At 51.0% G+C, this 18322-nt stretch overlaps 1 protein-coding gene across 12 annotated transcripts in view; it reads right to left on the reverse strand.

The window, feature by feature from the left end:
- Window positions 1-18322, reverse strand: part of AGAP1 (ArfGAP with GTPase domain, ankyrin repeat and PH domain 1) — a 556588-nt gene that overhangs the window by 346619 nt on the left and 191647 nt on the right. For all 12 annotated transcript variants that reach the window (XR_016394007.1, XM_089916180.1, XM_089916184.1 and 9 more), the window contains exon 3: window positions 17218-17305. Coding sequence is in view for 11 of the 12 variants with exons in the window: in XM_089916180.1 (XP_089772306.1) it covers window positions 17218-17305 (88 nt within the window). In the remaining variant the exon portion in view is untranslated. The remainder of the gene's footprint in view (window positions 1-17217; window positions 17306-18322) is intronic.

Consider the following 18322-nt stretch of genomic DNA (forward strand, 5'->3'; position numbering starts at 1 on the left):
CAGACAAAGTCAAGCCGCTAAGACCCTCCCCATAGCTGCAAGCTGGCCTCACATCTTGTCACCCTCACGACGCCCCAGCTCAGGAGCACCTGATTTTCCCGGTGGAATGGTTTAGAAATTCTTGTCATTTGTAACATTTGCCTAAAATTTTCTTCTTAGCCCCAGAACAAATATCTGTAAATGTTGTTGTTCCCTAATTATTTAGGACTGGTGGGATGAGAGGACTACACTGGAGACAACTATGAATATTTTTATTTCTCCCCGGGAGAATATGAAAAGTCTGATCATGCATGTGCCAGAAAGGCTTTAAAATTAATTTTGCTCTTTTAACTTTGATCAAAATACTGAAGTCAGGTACCTATTACTGAGGTTTTGGAGAAGTTTCATATCATGACATTTAAAAGGGATTTTGGATCCCATTATTATTTTTACACTGGGGAAGAAAAGTTTTACTGGTTACATGTCCGTTTACAAAATTTAACCAAATCAGACTTCATTTCCCCTGCCAAGTTTTAAAAAACTTACACTGTTTAAAAAAGGGGAGGGCAGGGCTTCCCTGGTGGCGCAGTGGTTGAGAGTCCGCCTGCCGATGCAGGGGACGCGGGTTCGTGCCCCGGTCTGGGAAGATCCCACGTGCCGCGGAGCGGCTAGGCCCGTGAGCCACGGCCGCTGAGCCTGCGCATCCGGAGCCTGTGCTCCTCAATGGGAGAGGCCACAACAGTGAGAGGCCCGTGTACCGCAAAAAAAAAAAAAAAAAGGGAGGGCAGGGACTACTATAAAAATGTACTAACCCTAAGGATCTAATTAATGCGTGGTGACTGGTAAGTTCACGGGTGAAACGCTCACGCTTATGACTTCAGGTGAAATGGGGTTTAACACACAGGCCACGGTCTTTAACAACTTCTTTTCACCCAGACCTGAGTAAAATAAAGAGGGAAGACTGAGACAGAAGTCAAAGTTCCAGGGTAAGACGAAAGATTTGAACTTTGCTATAACCAAATTTCCTTTCTTCCATATCTAATAAAATGAGGGGGGGAAAGTAAAAGCCAGATAAAAAGTTCACCATCCACCAAGAGAAGCAGCAAAGCTTTTACATAACCAACCTCGAAAACACTGACCTTAAGAATAAAAAGGAGGACTCCAGCACTGGGTGGAGAGTGGCTCCAGATCCCCCAGGGAGGGGGGGTGCTCAGGAAGGGGCAGCATGGCCTTTGTGCCCTGTCCCCTGACCGTTAGGAGGTTCCCAAATGAGCAGCCGCCAGGGCTCTCTGCAGGCAAAGTGCCTGTGATACCCAGACTGCAAGGAGGGGCCCCCGCAGGGAGTGACAGTATAACACAACCCCCTCCCAGCCCCCGCGGAGGCAGGGGACCTGGCGCAGGGCATCCAGCAAATTCCTAGGGAATGCAAGCGCCCTGTGTGTCAGGGCAGCTCACCTTTGTCTGGAGGAGATGCCCTAAGAGGACAAAGGGACCCATGATACACTGCGATTCTCAGGGAAAGTAACATCCAGCCTCAGCCTCCGGTGCCTCCCTGCGGGCCCAGGGGTGTGACGGGGGTCTGGGAAATGGGAGCTCGGGCAGACTGGGCCAGCCCTCTGGGCCAGGGGTGTCTCCTCTAGCCTGTGTCCTGCCCCAGGAAACCAGATGGCAGGGGGCTCCCCACGTCCCATACCTGACCCAGGACGAGTGGCCAGCCTATGTGAACAGCCTGAGCAGTGCGTGTATCCCTGCACTTGACTACAGTCGAGACAGCGCCAATCTCAGCAAAGGGGAGGAAAAAGCTATAGAGATGGTGAGACTATCGTGCAAAGATAGGGCAAGGGGAAAAAGACAGGGAGGGATTGCGGGAGTTCCCTTGTGGCCTACTGGTTAGGACTCCGGGCTTTCACTGCCACGGCCCGGGGTTCAATCCCCGGTCGGAGAAATGAAATCCTGAAAGCCGTGCAGCGCAGCCAAAATAAAAGGGGAGGCGGGTTGCAAGGGAGCCCGCAAAACCCAAAGAGCCAATGGAGGAGAAAACAAAACTCAAAAAGCAGAAGGAAATCCCTTCTGATCACTTCCCTCCCTAATGCCACTTATGAACAGACATTTAACAAGACAAGAACTCCAGGGAGAAGAAACGGAAACAATGAGGGAAGAAATGGGAACCTCTAGAACTGAGGACCAAACCAACATTTTGGAACGGACGAATACAATGTGAAAAAGTAAGGGAGAGAAGAAACCGCTCAAAGCTGAAATTCTGACATGGAGGAATGGCTTGAAATAAACTCCGCCAAGATGAAAAAGACAGAAGTTAACTGACAGGAAGACAAATGAAACTAACAAAAGGATAAGTGGTACCTCTGACAACAAATCCCCAACAAAAGAGCTCAAAGACTATTCAGAGATAAAATACAGAGGCATTTTCTTGAAATGCAAGAAGATATGAACCTGCAGATCAAAACAGCCCATGATCTTCCAAGAGAAAAAGACAGACTCTCAACGTCACTTTAAGGATGGAGCAAAACCAAGGCCCTGGCGAAAAGCTGCCATGCCAGCCAAGATGGGGGCTCTCATCCCACAGCAGGGCTCAAGGTGCACCCCCAGGAGCACACTCCAGAGCCACTTCAGGGGGTTGGAAAATGGCCAACGTAATAAGCATTTTTTACATACGTACAACTGGTGTTGAAACGGCTGTCACGGTGACAACCAACCTGCACTGGCAGGTATGTTACACACTAACCCAGAGACCAAGATGGTGGCTCTTGCTGCATCAGGTAACCAGGGCAGAGGCAGAACCCACCTGCTGGGATACGGGGAAAGTTGCAGCCTCGCCTTGGCCTTTTAAAAATCTCATCCTGCATTTGTTTGCGCCTGAAAATCATGAAGATTGCACAAGCAAGCAACCTGCTTGGGGACATGTCCCACCTTCCGTGAGGGACAAGCCGGGCACACGTGCGGTGACAGTTTTTTGTGTGATGTAGGTAATTTAAGCAACAACAAGGAGATAGTTAACCAGCTGGCCCTTGGCGATGTCACAGTGCACTCAGTGCTGACCGTGGTCCGGGGGGGCTCCTACCTGAACACTTCTATGGAATGAGAGTCACTGCCTTCATTGATTCAACATGGAATTTCAAGAGTGCTACTATTCCTACTACTTCAACACTTCTGGATGTATTTAATGGAAGAGTACCTTGAAATGGCGAATAAGGTGAATATGTATATATACATTTATACATATATATATATATATTTAAGTGTTACCTGTGTAGCTCAGGTTTTCTTGACATCAATAAAATCAAAAATTAATTGGATGAAAAGGCAGATATAAAACTGAAACAGGAGCCCCTTAAGCCCTATTCTGTGTTCATAAAACAGCTTTATTGCCGTCTCTGATAAGCAATGAGTCAGAAACTTATCAACTAGAACTTGTACAAGTTTTATTAACAGAACACCATGATGTATCAGAGATCTACTTAAAACATTTTGTAAAGATGGTATTGCTGCTCAAAAAAGAAACTGGAAAATTAATGTTTGGGGAAGTGGTTTGTTGCCCAATAGTTAAATTCAATTTCCTTACATCTTTACTTCCAAGAACTTGGAGAAAAAGGTAAATTAGCAGCTTAACACATGAAACCCATTAAGAGTTCTCTCTTCCAAGTGCTATCTTCTCACGACTAAAACAAACACAGAAACCCTGGGAAGGTGTAGGCTGGCTGACCTGGACCAATCTCCAATCATCAACGTCCAGGGACAGGCCCAATTCCACTTTCGTAAGTTTTATTAGCTTTTCCCTGCAAAAAAACACTAAAATGGCTGTAAGATAGGATTAACCCAACAAAATGTTCTCTGTAATCACAGCGGCAGAACCTCAGGTACTGCAAAGAATAAAACATGCCCTGCGATACCAGCAGCCCCAGAAGAGGCAGGCAGGTCCTGGAGCCCAAAGCATCCTTCTTCTTGTGAAGATGTCCACGGGCTCTGTGGTGGACACGGGACGCTCTCTGGAAAGGGAAGCCTGGACTTTGCTGTCCTCAGCTCACACTCCAGGTGTGATACTGGCGCCTGGGCCCGCAGCCTGTTCCCTTGGGCTCAGAGCCCCAGGCCCATTCAGGCTGCCCTGGCTCCACACACTCAGACTTCCCTGCAAAGCTGTCTTTGGAAGTTAGGACCCACCCCCAAAGTTCACATACTGTCCTCCACTGAACTCGGTACTTTCCCCAATAACTCAGCAGCTGTTCCAAGGGACAGGCAGCCTGCAGGGGCCGGCACGGCCCAGCACGCAGGAGACCTGGTGACCCGAGGTCCCGCCGAGGCCCCTGAATGTGGGTGCTGAGCCGTCAGGTGGGCTGTGGCCCTTTCAGGACAGCAGTGTGTGTGTATCCAGGCAGGGGGAGCGCAGTGCAGAGGAACGGGCTCGAAGCCGCCCGCCAAGGGTCTGCCTCTGAGCTGGGCGACCCTGTGCGGCTTCAGTAGCGGCTGGTGCCTCAGCTCCCTTGTGTGAAAACTCAACGGACACCACCACCTGCCTCTGTAGCCTCAGCGAAGGTGAGCGGGAGCTGATCTGCGTCAGCCGTCAGGCTCCCGAAACACTACCTGTGTGCCCTGAACACCAGCTAAGCCCTGCTGTGTTACACTGGCGACTTTGTCTGGGGACTTGCACATTGAGGGAGAGTCTCAAAGCGAAATTCAATGACAAGGAAGAACCAAGACCACAGTAAGCAGAGAATGAAAGAAATTCCCTCAATTCGCTCAAATTCCCATATGAAAACCAGGATTCCCCTTAACACTCTGTCACAATTCCAGGTACTCTGGAAGATCCAGGGTAGTAATTATTTTTCCCAAGTCTGAAGAGGTCACAAGATAGCAAGTTCTGGACGGTACTACTCATACTGCCCCAGGGAAGAGATTTTGTGAGTCCCAGTAACCGTCTCAATATTTATCCACGTGTACGGTGTGTCTCTAATCTCAGACGGGGACTTCCATGCAAGCAAGCAATAGAGGAACACAGGGGAATGGATCTGATTTACACTCCACCTGTGACACAGTTTGGCTCTTATTAGTATTTGGCAAGGGTTCTCCCCCTGTGTTCGCCGCTCCCCATTTCTCTGTTAGCTCCCTACACTGGGGCAATAAAACCTTGGTCTTCAGAAGCACCGCGCAGCAAGCATTTAGCAAAGCCCGTTATGGGCCAATAATAAGCACAGTGCTGGTGAACAGAGTGAACAGGAGAGAATCTCTGACTGTCAAGGGCAGCGGGAGGACATGGGAACTGACCAGGAGAGCCAGCTGGGTGGGGTATGGGAGGGGACCGGGCCCCAGGAACAGACACAGCCTGTGCCCCCTGGAACCCACTGGGAACCCACCGAGCGGATGGGGTGGGGGGGCATGGTTTTCAGCCAGCCCCCTGAAGGAGGAAATAGCCACATAATGATGGGCCCCTCCCTATAAAATCTAATATACGGGCACACCTCGGAGCTACTGTGGCTTCAGTTCCAGACCACCGCAATAAAGCGGGTATCACAATAAAACGAGTCACGGGAACGCTGGGGGTTCCCAGTGCACGTAAGTTATGTTTCTACTATACTGTAGTAGTCAACATACATAGCTTAACGTCAAAATACTGCTAAAAAATGCTGACCATCATCTGAGTCTTTATCAAGTCATAACCTTCCTGCTGGTAGAGAGTTTGAAATATTTCAAGAATTATCCAAATGTAACACAGAGACGTGAAGTGAGCAAGTGCTGTTGGGAAAAATGGCGCCGACAGACTCACTCGATACGCGGTTGCCACAAACCTTCCATTTGTTTAAAAAAAAACAAAACTGCAATATCTGGCACTATGCCTGTGTGACCAAAGAAGTAAGCTGTTTGTTGGAAATGTTCCAACACCCACTGTGGTGGCTGTACGTGAACTTTCCAGCATCTACTACAGTCTCTGAAATAGTTTGGTGGTAAGTGGAATATTAGTCGTGCACATACTTGTTTCCCTGGGGGGAAATGTACTTACGGTTATTTGTTTGTTTTATTTTTAGTATTCTGCACATTTATTTTAAGCATAAAAAGGGATGAATTACAAAAAGTACTGCAGATTCAGGAGAAAAGAGCCCAGCTGCTCACCTGGTGCCTTTAAATGAGGCCAAATCCCACCAGCCATGGCCTGGGACGAGTCCAGGGGCAGTAGCCTCAGAAAAGTGGGTGAGGAGGTGAGCTGGCCAGCACCCAGCAGCACCTTGGTGGGTTGCTCAGCTACCAGCACACGGGCAGATGGTCTCTCAGTCCCTCAGATTTTACTGCTCTCGACTAGTGTTTCCCACGTGAAAATAACTTGTCATTAAAAAAGACTGTCATGTCAACTTTGTTTTTGAAAATGCAACTGTTGAATTGGACATGTAAGAGTACTGGCTTTAGAACTGTCTGTTCACACACATTTCTCTGAATATGAACCAGGTGCTTGTTTCAAGAAACTAAAAAAGGATAGTGGTTGTGAGATCAGACCCTGTGGAGAAACCCAGAAAGCCTCTGCATTTTAATACCTGATGTGTTGACACTGCAGAGCAGGGTCACAAGCCATCACGGCGAAGGGCCACCAGAAAGTGGCCTTGCGGGCAGTAGCCTTGCTTCGGGGTCGGGGGCGGGGTTGTTTTTGTTTATTTATTTTTACAGATCTTTAAAAATGCAACAATCCTTCTCAGTTCTGGAGCAGCAACAGTACAGGGAGGGGGTGACGGCTGTGGGAGAGCCATCTCCCCTTTGATATTTCTTCTGGGGACATGTCATTTTTTTTTTTTAATTTATTTTATTTTCGGCTGCGTTGCGTCTTCGTTGCTGCGCGCGGGCTTTCTCTAGTTGTGGCGAGCGGGGGGCTACTCTTCGTCGCGGTGCGCGGGCTTCTCATTGAGGTGGCTTCTCTTGTTGTGGAGCACGGGCTCTAGGCACGTGGGCTTCAGTAGTTGTGGCTCGCGGGCTCTGAGCGCAGGCTCGGTGGTTGTGGCGCACGGGCTTAGTTGCTCCGCGGCATGTGGGATCTTCCCGGACCAGGGCTCGAACCAGTGTCCCCTGCATTGGCAGGCGGATTCTCAACCACTGCGCCCCCAGGGAAGTTGGGGACACATCACTTATTGTCTGGACTGTCCTCTTCCATTTCCGGGGGCTGGGGGAGAGGTGGAGGCTCACTCCCTGTAACTGTCTCATTCCCATGGAAACAGTGTCAGGACTTTAACAGCAGGATTCCAGGGGGCTCTGTCTCCAGGTCACTGTGCGCATCCTAGAGGGTGATCTGGTCTCTGAGAAGGCCAGCACCCTGTGAGCTGGACACCACCAAGACCTGGAGCAAAGCCCACCATCCAGGGCTGGCAGGAGACAGACTGCCCTGGGGTGGGGTGTGAGTGTGTGTGTATGCGTGTGTGTGTGTGTTTGTCTCCCTCTCAGGCACATTCAGAACCTGCCCAGCCCAGGAAGCCCCTGCATCTGCAACTTGGAACACACCTAGCTTGCACCTGTACTGCCAGGCTCCTGCCCGAACCGGAAGGCGGGCCAGGGCACATCCTACAGCCAGTACTTCGTGGGACTAAGAAGCTGCCACCCCTCCTGATGGGGCAGCAGTGGGTCCAGTGTAAGTGGTCCCCGCGGCTCATTCCCACCGTTCTGTGTTAGCTCCAAGGTCCAGAGGTTGTCTGAGGACTCCTCCCGTCTGCCCTGCTGTGCCCCTCTCCAAAGCCAGCGCCTGTGTAATGACTGCTGGGAGCCCAGCGGTCCGGCCCCCAACTCCCTTCAGAATCCTTCTACGCACGAGGGCAATGGGAGATGCACACGCTGGCAGCCCGGTCCACCTGGAGATCACGCGGTCACACCCCGTGTAACTGACAGTCCCTGCACACAACCTCCCTCTTGGTTCAGCCTCACCCGCTCCCCTCCGCTGCATGGAAGGAGTCGAGGACACACCGCCACCTGGTTTCTGTCACCAAGCCCCACCCCCTCCACACTTTCAACATGCTTGTCCCACCCAAGCGGCCCTCAAAGAACAATGCTGCTCCCTTCTTTTGTTTGTGGTGTTGCCGTTTTGTAAAAGAAGCAAAACGGTAAGAAATGGGGCTCAGAAAAGGATGGCGTGCTGGCCACACATGCTGCCCCTTGGGCCACATGGACGGAACCGAGCGGCTTCCAGACGCAAGTCAGGGGGGACCATCGGCTACACTCAGAATTCTTCCCGAGCCAAGATCCTGCCTCACAATCCCTCCCAACACAGGACATCCAGGAAGCCACTACAATGGGTAAAAGACTACGCTGTGAGTTGCATGTGGTTTCCACTTCTGGCCTGGGCCAATCACCAAATAATTGATTCAGTCAAACCATTTCAGTCATGTCGAACTGTCACCTTTTGTAGATAATCGGCAGCCGTACGTGGCGTGCACGCAGGTGCGCACGTACGCACACAGGGGCCTGTCCCAGCCCCTCAGGCCTTGTGCCCACGATGCCCCAGCTCTCAGGGGGCACCTTGGGGGTCCCTGAGTCCTGCATGAGGAGGTGACGTGGAGGGGAGAGTCTGCGGGCACCTTCATCACACTACACACCCTCCTCGTGTAATTCTTTTTTTTGGCACTTGGCCTATTTTGCTACTGGTATTTTCCCTTCTGCTGCCTTATCTCCACGTCCTGGCCCTGGGAGTTGACCATGGCCCCAGTGAAAGTCTGCCCTTAGAGTTCTAACATCCAGCAGGCGTGACCTCCCAGCGTCATCCTACAGGAGGTACATCTTCTTCACACGGCAATCCCGTCTCGCACCAGCCGTGACTGGAAGGTGGGCTCCACGCTGGCACATCCATACCCGTCCCCCTCTGGAACGTAAGCCTGGCCCCCTGACCCACTGCCCCGCATCTGACGGTGCTGCCTGCCCCCCTTTCTTTCTCCTCTGCCCGCCCCGAGGCTGGCCTCAGCCGGCATTTCTTCCTTTCTGTACAAACTTGCACAGAGAACCTCTCAACCTGTGGTCAGACTGCCTCGGTCAAGGACTGGTTATGAGTCTCAGAACTTGCCCTTCCCTGGGACCAATAAAATGGGGTGGGAGGGTGGGAGAGAAGTGAGCCTGTGAAAGGTAGAGATTTGCGGAAGGAAGCACAGAGGTGAGAGCAAACAGGACCTGGCCCTTCTGGTCTCCGGGGCACCCTGTTCCCACTGGGTAAACTGAGTGGATCAGGTCTGTTCATCAGGGAAGAGATCTGCATTACAAAGCCTCCCCCTGGTTAAAACTTATAGTCTGCGCCTCAAGCAATGCCATCCAGAGGTGTCTCTAAGTCTTCCCTCGGAGCTACTGAGAAAAACATGCAACTCTTCCTCCCATGAGATGTGAGTTTTGCAGACCATGCAGTCACGAGGCCACCAAAACTGCCTGCCGCCAAGTGGGGAGACCCAAGCAATGGGAGAGGCAGGTTCCTCACTAGCTCACGTGCATCAGGTGATGAGGGGCTTTCTCAAGCTATACACCCATCCCCGGAGCTGCTCCAGGTACATAAGTGAATGAATTCCCCCTTTCTACTGAAGCTCAGTGAAGCTGGTCATCTCTCCCATGCAACCAAGGGATTCTACACTACGACAATGAACATGAACCAGATCAGAGCAGGCAGCTGCCTGGGTGAATGATGGACTGGCCGGCGGCCACTTGGTTCCCTGGATCCAGACCCGCTGCCAGCAAGGCGACAAAGTCAGGGCCCAAGGTCATGGGCAGATGTAGCAACGGACCAAGGAGAAAACACCTGGTGGCAATTGAGCTTTGACAGATCCAAGGACTATTTTCTAATCTGCAATTAAGTCGTGCACTTAAAGGTCTAAAAAACCATCTTGGGACTTAAAATTTCTCTAGAAAAAATAATTTCTAATTTCAAAGGTGGAACTTTCTAGACCCCAGTCTCCTTTTTCCTATTAAAGAAATGGTTTTGTCCTGAGGTGTCTTAGGAAAGACACGGTTGTGTTCCCAGCATGCACGCTACTATTTTGGGGTCTCTGTTAATCAAATGACATGAAGGAGGATGTGTGGGCTACCCTGGGAGCCCAGGAACACTTCCCGGCTGAAGCCAGCATGCAAGGCTGCTCAGCTGACCAGGTGTAAATCACCACCGTGAGTTACAGCTATTCATCCAGAAGCTTCTTCTCCCCTCTGGAACACACACACTGGCCACAGGTGCCATGCCCAGCTCTCAGTAGGCCCTCAGTTTCCCGGTGAATTAATTATAACAATACGGGACAATGTGTTCTGAGTCCCAAACAACCAATTCAAAAATACATTTTGTCCTGCCAATTCTGTCAATGCCAAAAACATAATCTCCTTATTCTAATTTTACAGCTGTCTTTTTCTTGTTTAAAATGAAGTAGAACACCCTTCTCTCTAATGATTTCTTGGAAGTTCTAGTGATTATTTTAGTATCCTTCGCCTATTTTAAAGGCACTATCACCCGATCCTCAGTACGGCTTACGTGTGAGGGGACAGAGTTAGCAGACGGTTACACAGATCAGAACAATGACAAGGATCAATGATATTCCTAGAGTTAGAGGCTGAGTCAGCACCTGAAATAATTAAAGAAGATGGCTGAACTGGTTTCTGCTTTACCTATTAAGCCAACCTGCCGGTGGGCTCTTAATTGTAAGGCTTCAGATAATCCTCATTAAAAACTTACCATGTACTTATAATCACTTGGTTGCAAGTAAGATGGTAAAGTTACGTTGAAACATTTAACTGGCTAGATTTCAAAACTACTCGAACTTTATTAGTGTTTACATATTTTGTTCATTGGAACACTAAACAGCACCAAGAACGTGTTTAGAAATAAGCCGAACATCTGCTGAGCAGTGGTAGCTCACAAAAATGTTTTTTAAGTTTATTTGATTTGGAAAGGGTTTCTGGAGCTGACAGTTTAAATGCATTTCACATGTCCCAGAAAGTAAGGCTGGTATTTACCACATGGCTTGTTTCTAAGAAACTAAGTAAACATTCATTTTTAAAAAATGACTTCAGATACCCATGCTCCTGAGAAGGCTTCTACTGCCCTGACGATAGACACATCTGTTGGGAAACAATTCCAGGCAGAGTCCTCAAGGGAAGTGGCAAGATTAACAGAGGGACGTCCAGCTCACAGTGACCTGATGGCCAGCAGCCCCTGACCCCGGAGGAAGTGACCATTGGAGCTGCAGCCGGTGTGTGACGTCCCGGCTAGGCACGGGCAGGGCACAGTGGTAACCCCAGGGCCAGTCACCCTCGGGGGGGCACCCTCGGATTGGAAACACCGGAGAGAAGGCTAAGATGGGGCTGTCTCATCCATCACCGTGGCCACCGTGCTCTGAGGCCACGTCCAACCAGAGAAGCTCGTGACCCTGCAAGCAGCCCAGACAGAGTCCCCACCGCCCGGGTGCAAGAAAGACCTCAGAGAACTCAGCCCCATTCTAGAAGCCCTGTGGGGATGGTGGGCCAGTTTAAATTCCATCCTTCTTTCCAGTTTCCAAATGGCCCGATTAGGTCCTCTACTGACAGCCCTCTACTGTCATGACCTGAGCTGTGCTTAAAGCTGTTAGAATAACCGCACTGGTGAGGAGAGACAGTGCCTCAGGCATATTCGAGCCAGGCCTGAGCTGGTCGAGGACCAGGACGCCTGGGGCACGAGCAGCGGGGATCATGACCTCGCGCCTGGTGGACACGAAGTCCTGAAGCCACACCTGTCAGAACAGCCCAGGAGGCAGGGCTGCGCACCTGAAGCAGAAGATGGAGGAGCGAAGGGGCAGGACCCTTATTTACGAGGTACGCGTCCCTGAGCCCTCTCTCCATGCCAGGGCTAACGCAGTCTTCTGCACGCTTACACTCATATTCAGTCCCTACAAGGACTGGGGAGCAGGGAGGAGTAAGCTGAAGTTCAGGAGGATGGGTAACTCACCCAAGGCCACAACGACAGTAAGTGGCTACGACAGGCTGGGAACCCGGGTTTCAACCACAGGCAAGTGCGGGCCTGACACGCGGGTGAGAGGCGGTGCTGTCGCAGCCCTCGCTCGTGCTGGCACGTCCCCCATTACCGGGCTCGTGGCCGGAACCTGCAGGCTGCCGGCCTAGATTCGGGGCTGCCATGGCCTCAGAGCTTTTTTACCCAAAAATGTGAATTGGCGAAGAGCCTACAGGAAGCTGGAGTCATTCACTGAAGGAATGAACCTCTGATGGATTCAGCTCCTGAGGACCTGGGAACGACAGGGTCAGTCGCCCCCAAGTCACACCAGGCCGAGGCCCCGCTCCGCAGCAGGTGGCGAACCCACCTGTGTCACACCTGGATGAGGGCTTACTCCAGATTCCAACGAAGGGGAGCTCTCAGACAGCGTGACATCATCCTGGCACTTCCCACCCATTTGGTGGCCCTAAGTCCTTGAAAAATTAGCCAAGAGCAGTTAACTTTATCGTCACAGGAAGGTCGGTCTCTGGACGTCCTTAAAGTTGTTTCCACCAACCTTAACACCAGCTACTCAGTCTGCTGGGCGCTGCGCTGTAGTGCATCTTAGAGCTAGAGGCCCCTTCCCCTCCTCCACCGCCATGAGAGCCGCTGCTGGGCAGCAGCCTTTCTGGGCCCCAGGTCCCCTGCGTGGCCCACCGTGAGAAGCACAAAGGGAGGGGCACACAGAGGGAGATGTAGCGGGACAAGGTCTCAGCAAGGGCTCAGCTCTGAAGCTCAGAGCTCTCGGGGACACCACCGTGTCCCGGTCTGCAAGGGAAAGTGTCTCAGGTGGCCCACGTTTCCATCAAATTCCTACATAATACTGGGCAGCCTTGGTTTTCTTTCCTTTTCTTTCTTATTTTGAAGGAAGAGAGCAAAAAACTGCGGCAGGCCCGTGGAGTCTGTGGCGGGGGAAGGCAGGGTGCACAGCAGACATCAAGCGCACAAGCACAGGAGATGGAACTCGAATTACACGCCCAGATCCTCATTCACTGTCCTAATTAGCAGCCACTAATAGGGCACTGAATGGCAGAGGAATAGTCTCCACCCGATTCCTTCCATCAGAAGTGAATGACAGCTGTGAAATTCCATCAGAGGTGTGACGGTCACACGCACACTAACCTAATGTTTGTGACGGTCTAGGAGACCAGCCATGAGCATGGCCAGTGAGGTCTGGGGCAGCTAATCGCCCTTCTTGTCACCAAGAAGTAACGGGGCAACTTCAACAGGTCCGAGCGCAGCTTCTGTTTCAACACCAGATGTGTAATATGCACATACTATTACGGGTTAAATTCTGTCCCCTAAAAATGTGTTCCAGTCTGAACCCCCAGTACCTGTGGGCCTAAATCCAGAGACGAGTGTCTTCACGAGATGAGGGAAACCTGGACACAGACACAGGGAGAAGGCCCCGTGACGACACGGCAGAGACTGGAATGATGCGTCCACAAGCCCAGGAACGCCAAGGGCTGCCAGTCACCCGGAACGTGGATTCTCCCACATTCCCTCCAGAAGGAGCCAACCTGTCAGCAACTCGATCTCAGACTCCTGGCCTCCGGAGCCGTGAGAATACATCTCCATTGTTTCAAGCCACACAGTTTGTGGTAATATGTCATGCAGCCCTAGGACTCGGATACGCCCATGTATCTCACGCACACGCACGATTAAAAGGGTATTTGCCTGCACAAAAATTTTACTCTTTGGATTATTTTTGTGGACTTATAGGCTCCCTACTGGGTTACCCACTTTTGCATTGTTAATCCACTAATTAAAAAACACACATAAGGGCTTCCCTGGTGGCGCAGTGGTTGGGAGTCCGCCTGCCAATGCGGGGGACGCGGGTTCGTGCCCCGGTCCGGGAGGATCCCACATGCCGCGGAGCAGCTGGGCCCGTGAGCCACGGCCTCTGAGCCTGCGCGTCCGGGGCCTGTGCTCTGTGACGGGACAGGCCACGGCGGTGAGAGGCCCGCGTACCGCAAAAAACAGAAACAAAAACAAACAAAAACAAAAAAACCCACACATAGTATTTAAATCCATTCCCTCATTTCGGTTGCATCTTTAAAATAATCTAAATTGTATGAGTCAGCTGCCTTTGCCACAGGGCTAAAGTACCAACCCCAATGTATCACACAAAGCACAACAGGTGTCATCCTCTGAGAGGTGATGGAACCTGCACTCTGGAGAAGGCTGGGGGTCCGAAAACAGAAGGCCCTGACCACCTGCACCCTCCCAGCAATCTAAAGATGCCCACCACAGGTCAGAGTAACACTAAAGGACATTTACACATTAATTAAAGCAAAAGAAGAGCCTGTGCAGACGGAAGAAGGGCAGGGAAGCTCCAGTGAGCTGTGCGCACAGACAGAGCCCCCAGGAACACGCCTCCCATGTAAAGCCGCTACGCTGTATGGGGCAGGCAGTGGATCACTCCAGCCATTTTAAGAGGAAAGGGGGATAAAGCTGCAGGTAATAATAACAGCAAGAAAACGGAGAGGTCTCACAGCTCAGCCAGAGGCCAAACCTCTCGGCCTGGCGACCGTGACACACACCTTCAGCTGTGTCCTAACCTGACCCTTTGCTACGAAAGAAGCTGCAGGTGGTGTTGAGCTGTAATCGGCTTCATCAACCTCCCGCACACCCCAGAGAGGATTCCCTTTGCTCTGATGTTCTCCATAAACCTGGGTGATGACACAGAACACTGCAGCTCCAGAACATTCTCTGTGGAAAGCTTCTCACTGAAGCGAGCAAGGGTAATCGATGGATGTTCGGCAAGGACTGAAATCACTCTGCAGCCACAGGCTCTGTGACCGGGGGCAGGGACTTCTGTGTGCCAAGACGATGAGAAAGCAAAGCTTTTCTCACTCATTTCCTTTTGGAAACAACAAATTACGGTTCCCTCCTGCTGCCACGTGGGACTCGCCCCAGTACGTGGACAGAACATGGGAAGCAAAGACATGCCCACCTGCCTGGTTCCAGGGCGGCTGGCCTCTGGGAAACAGCGAGTCGTGGGGACTAAAGGCTTCCAGGCACCAGGCGGCGCCTGCTCACAATTCTTGCAGGTCCCGGAGGACCTGACGCACGTCCCCTGGGGGGACCTCTCTACGCTCCTGGCAACGTCAAGGAACAATCCCCTGACCTCTCAAACGGTGAGAGGACAGGCGGCCAGGTGGCAGGACCAGCTCCTGAAGGGTGCGAGCAAAGATCTCGGACAGTCTTTCCCCTGACCCAGGAGCCCTTGGGCACAGACCCCACTGAGGGGTGAGATGTTTCCACTTTGCAGATGAAAGAAGGGACGTCCCGTTAGCGAACTCGAGAATGCATCCACCCTGTAAAATAATGTACTCTGAAAATCGTATGATACCATGAAATTCCCGGAGTAAAATGTGTTACCTGGAAAGTCGAAGAAGTAGGGCTGTTACAGATCACATTTAGGTCTCCCCACTGGGTACAGTTTTTACTTTTGATGTGCGAACGTTCAAGAGAAAGGCCTTTGTGTTCATCAAAATATAAGGGCCCGCTACAAAGAAATCACAGTCAGGGCCAAATGCGATGGCACAAACTGAACGCCCAAAGGGAGATGGCAAAAGCCACAGTAAGGACGAAACAGCACCACGCGGGGAAGGGGAAGGTGGCCACAGGCGGGAGAACCGGGGACCCGCACCAACCACGCCAGACGTCGAACGGAGCACAGGAGAATCCAGCTCGTGGCAGCAAAACCAGGGCCCAGACCACGAAACCTCCAGGGACCCCCGACCAAGGGGTCCCCTCAACTGAAATCCTGAGCATTCCAGGGGCACACAGGCAGACTTACTTGAGGAGGTGATCCTCTCACTTGCAGTCCAGCTAATTAGCCCATCAGCAGCTGCTGTCATCAATCTACACAATTGCTAGACCCCCCAAGAAAAAGGCTCTAAAAAACTCTCGGGTATAATCAAAATGACTGTGGCTAAAACCCACAGTCACACACAAAGGCACAAATACACAAGGACAACCCAGGTACGGATTCCAGGAAAGAAGACGGCCAACTTTCTCACCTCTCTAAAGAACGCCGATTTTCTAGCATCTGTATCCATTTTTCAGTGTCTAGCTATGCTTTTCCTCATTGATTCCCACATTTGAGCCTTCACTTCTCATCTCCCTTAAACATCGTTTCAATACGGATAACGAAAAACGTAGGCCTTTCCCTCATGTGACCACCACGAGACTTTTATGGTGGGATCGCAAAATGCTGCGAAGTCATGGCAGAGCCCCACGCAACGACTGCCACAGAATTCCATCTGCCATACTTTTCTGAACGGTTACACAGTATCCAAGACAGGAGTTAAATACTAGAACAGGTGTTACAGGAAACACGTGAAGCTACTCAGGACTACTGCTAAAAAGACATCTAAGGGACAAAACAGGGTGAAATGTTGAACTTAAAAAAAAAAGGAAAGGATCAAATGAAACAAAATAGGATGATATACACAGAACAAGGAGGGAAGGGAAGACTACAGCACACAGTTGTGTCTCTCCTCGCTCTTCAAACAAGACAAGCGCTGCCATGAAGACAATGTATAGTTACCTGCGTCCATATCTGCAAAGAATGGAACAGCCAGTAAGAAAAAGAAGGAACCAGAAATTCAGTGTCTCAGAGTTGGATTTCAAAAGGTCACATGGAGAGAAAATATAATTTAGAAAACTGTGTGTGCACACTCTACCTGGATTTGGGGACACGGGAGCTAAGCGGTTTCCTAGCATTACTACCATCATTTTATTTAAAGCAAAAAAAACAAAATATGGATATGTTAACTGAAGAAGTAAAAGCCTCATGGCAAAAGAAATCGCTTCTTCTCACGCAAAGTGATTATTAAATGTTTAGAATACAATATACGGGGGAAACATACTCAAACACATGGGGGTGGGTCATCTGAAAGGCTCGGATCTATGACTAAGGAACAGCACACACAAATTAGGTATAAACTCAAGATCTAGATCAGAGAAACGTCCAAGCAGTAACAGTTAAAGGGGTGACACTGGATTCACATCTGAAGGGACAGAACTATTCGGTACAAAATACATTCAACAGCGTTCATGGTTTGACTCTATCTGCTCCAAAGGCCGAGATGGTTAGCGAAAAATACTGCAGAAGCAGCAACATGCCTACGGATTTTTACTGCTTGGTTATGTTATTATTACTTTTCTTGACGTGGGATACATCACAGTAATGATTTAGAATATGCTAACAAAAAATTCAGAAAGCTGAACTCTCTAGAGGTGGAGACTGTGTGACACACGCAGCATACCTTCGGGAGACTCCTCCTGGACGTACGTGCCGGTCAGATAGCGATGCACCAGGGCCGACTTGCCACTGGCTAAATTACCCACAATGCCCTGAAACACAGAAACGGGCAGTCACTAAGGAGTAGTCAGTATATCGTGCTATTCAGCAACTGCAAATAGAGAGGTTAAAATGGACAGCCATCCTGAGCACCACCACGACCAGGCACCAGCGGGATGGCCCAAAATGGGCTAGTTCAATCCTCCTGCTGGGGAAGAAGGGATTCCAACACCTTCAATTAACCTCTCACGTTTTATCAACCTCTACAGCCTGAAGAATCAACATGGTTGGAACACACGCGGAACCCCATGAGCGCTGCTCACGTCGGGAAGGTGTACAGTGAGCTCATCAACACGTACTGTGGCCCCTCGAAACACTCAACAAGGTACGGGGTTCAAGGGGGCGCAGTAGCAGTACAGAGCCACAAGGGGATTAGGAGGACGTGCATTCCGTCGCAACTCTGGGGTAGGATTTGCAGCCGGGTGAGACTAGCTGAAAAAGAGCCACAGCAGAAAAGCACAGCGCCGGGGAGGGGACCGGAGTGGAGAAAACGGGACCAAGGCGGGGAGAGGAGGAGAGCCGGCCTGCATCTCTGGACACGGGGTCCACACTGCAGGACAGAGCAGGGACCCACGGTCAAGGCGGCAAAGGTGTTCGTGCTGGATGGAAACCAGGTCAGCATGACGTGAGGGCCACTGTACCAGCAAGCAGGAACTCACAGTCACCGGCGGGCAAGGATGGCTTCACCCTGCCTTCTTCAGAGAAAGCTCCCGTGTTAACACAGCTGACACACCTGGACTCAAGTGGCCGTGCCTGGGGAGGCCCTCCCTCTGCTCGGGATCTCACTCCCCCTCTACCTTCTGTGCAAAGACTCTCCTGCATTTCAATCTTTTCCTCCCCGGCTAGAACTTTCCCCTCTGCATTTAAGCATGATCCAATCAATTATCTCTTGAGGAAAAGCAGGATGAGAGACCTGCCCTGGACACAGGTCCCCCGCCTACGAAGAGCCTGCCTCCCTCTCGCCCACTCTCTGACCCTACCCACCCCCCAGCCTGCTGTTTTGACCCTAT

The sequence above is a fragment of the Delphinapterus leucas genome, chromosome 8, assembly GCF_059928025.1.
Source record: "Delphinapterus leucas isolate spDelLeu-1000000601 "Yukka" chromosome 8, BTC_Dleu_Yukka2, whole genome shotgun sequence".
Taxonomy (NCBI): domain Eukaryota; kingdom Metazoa; phylum Chordata; class Mammalia; order Artiodactyla; family Monodontidae; genus Delphinapterus; species Delphinapterus leucas.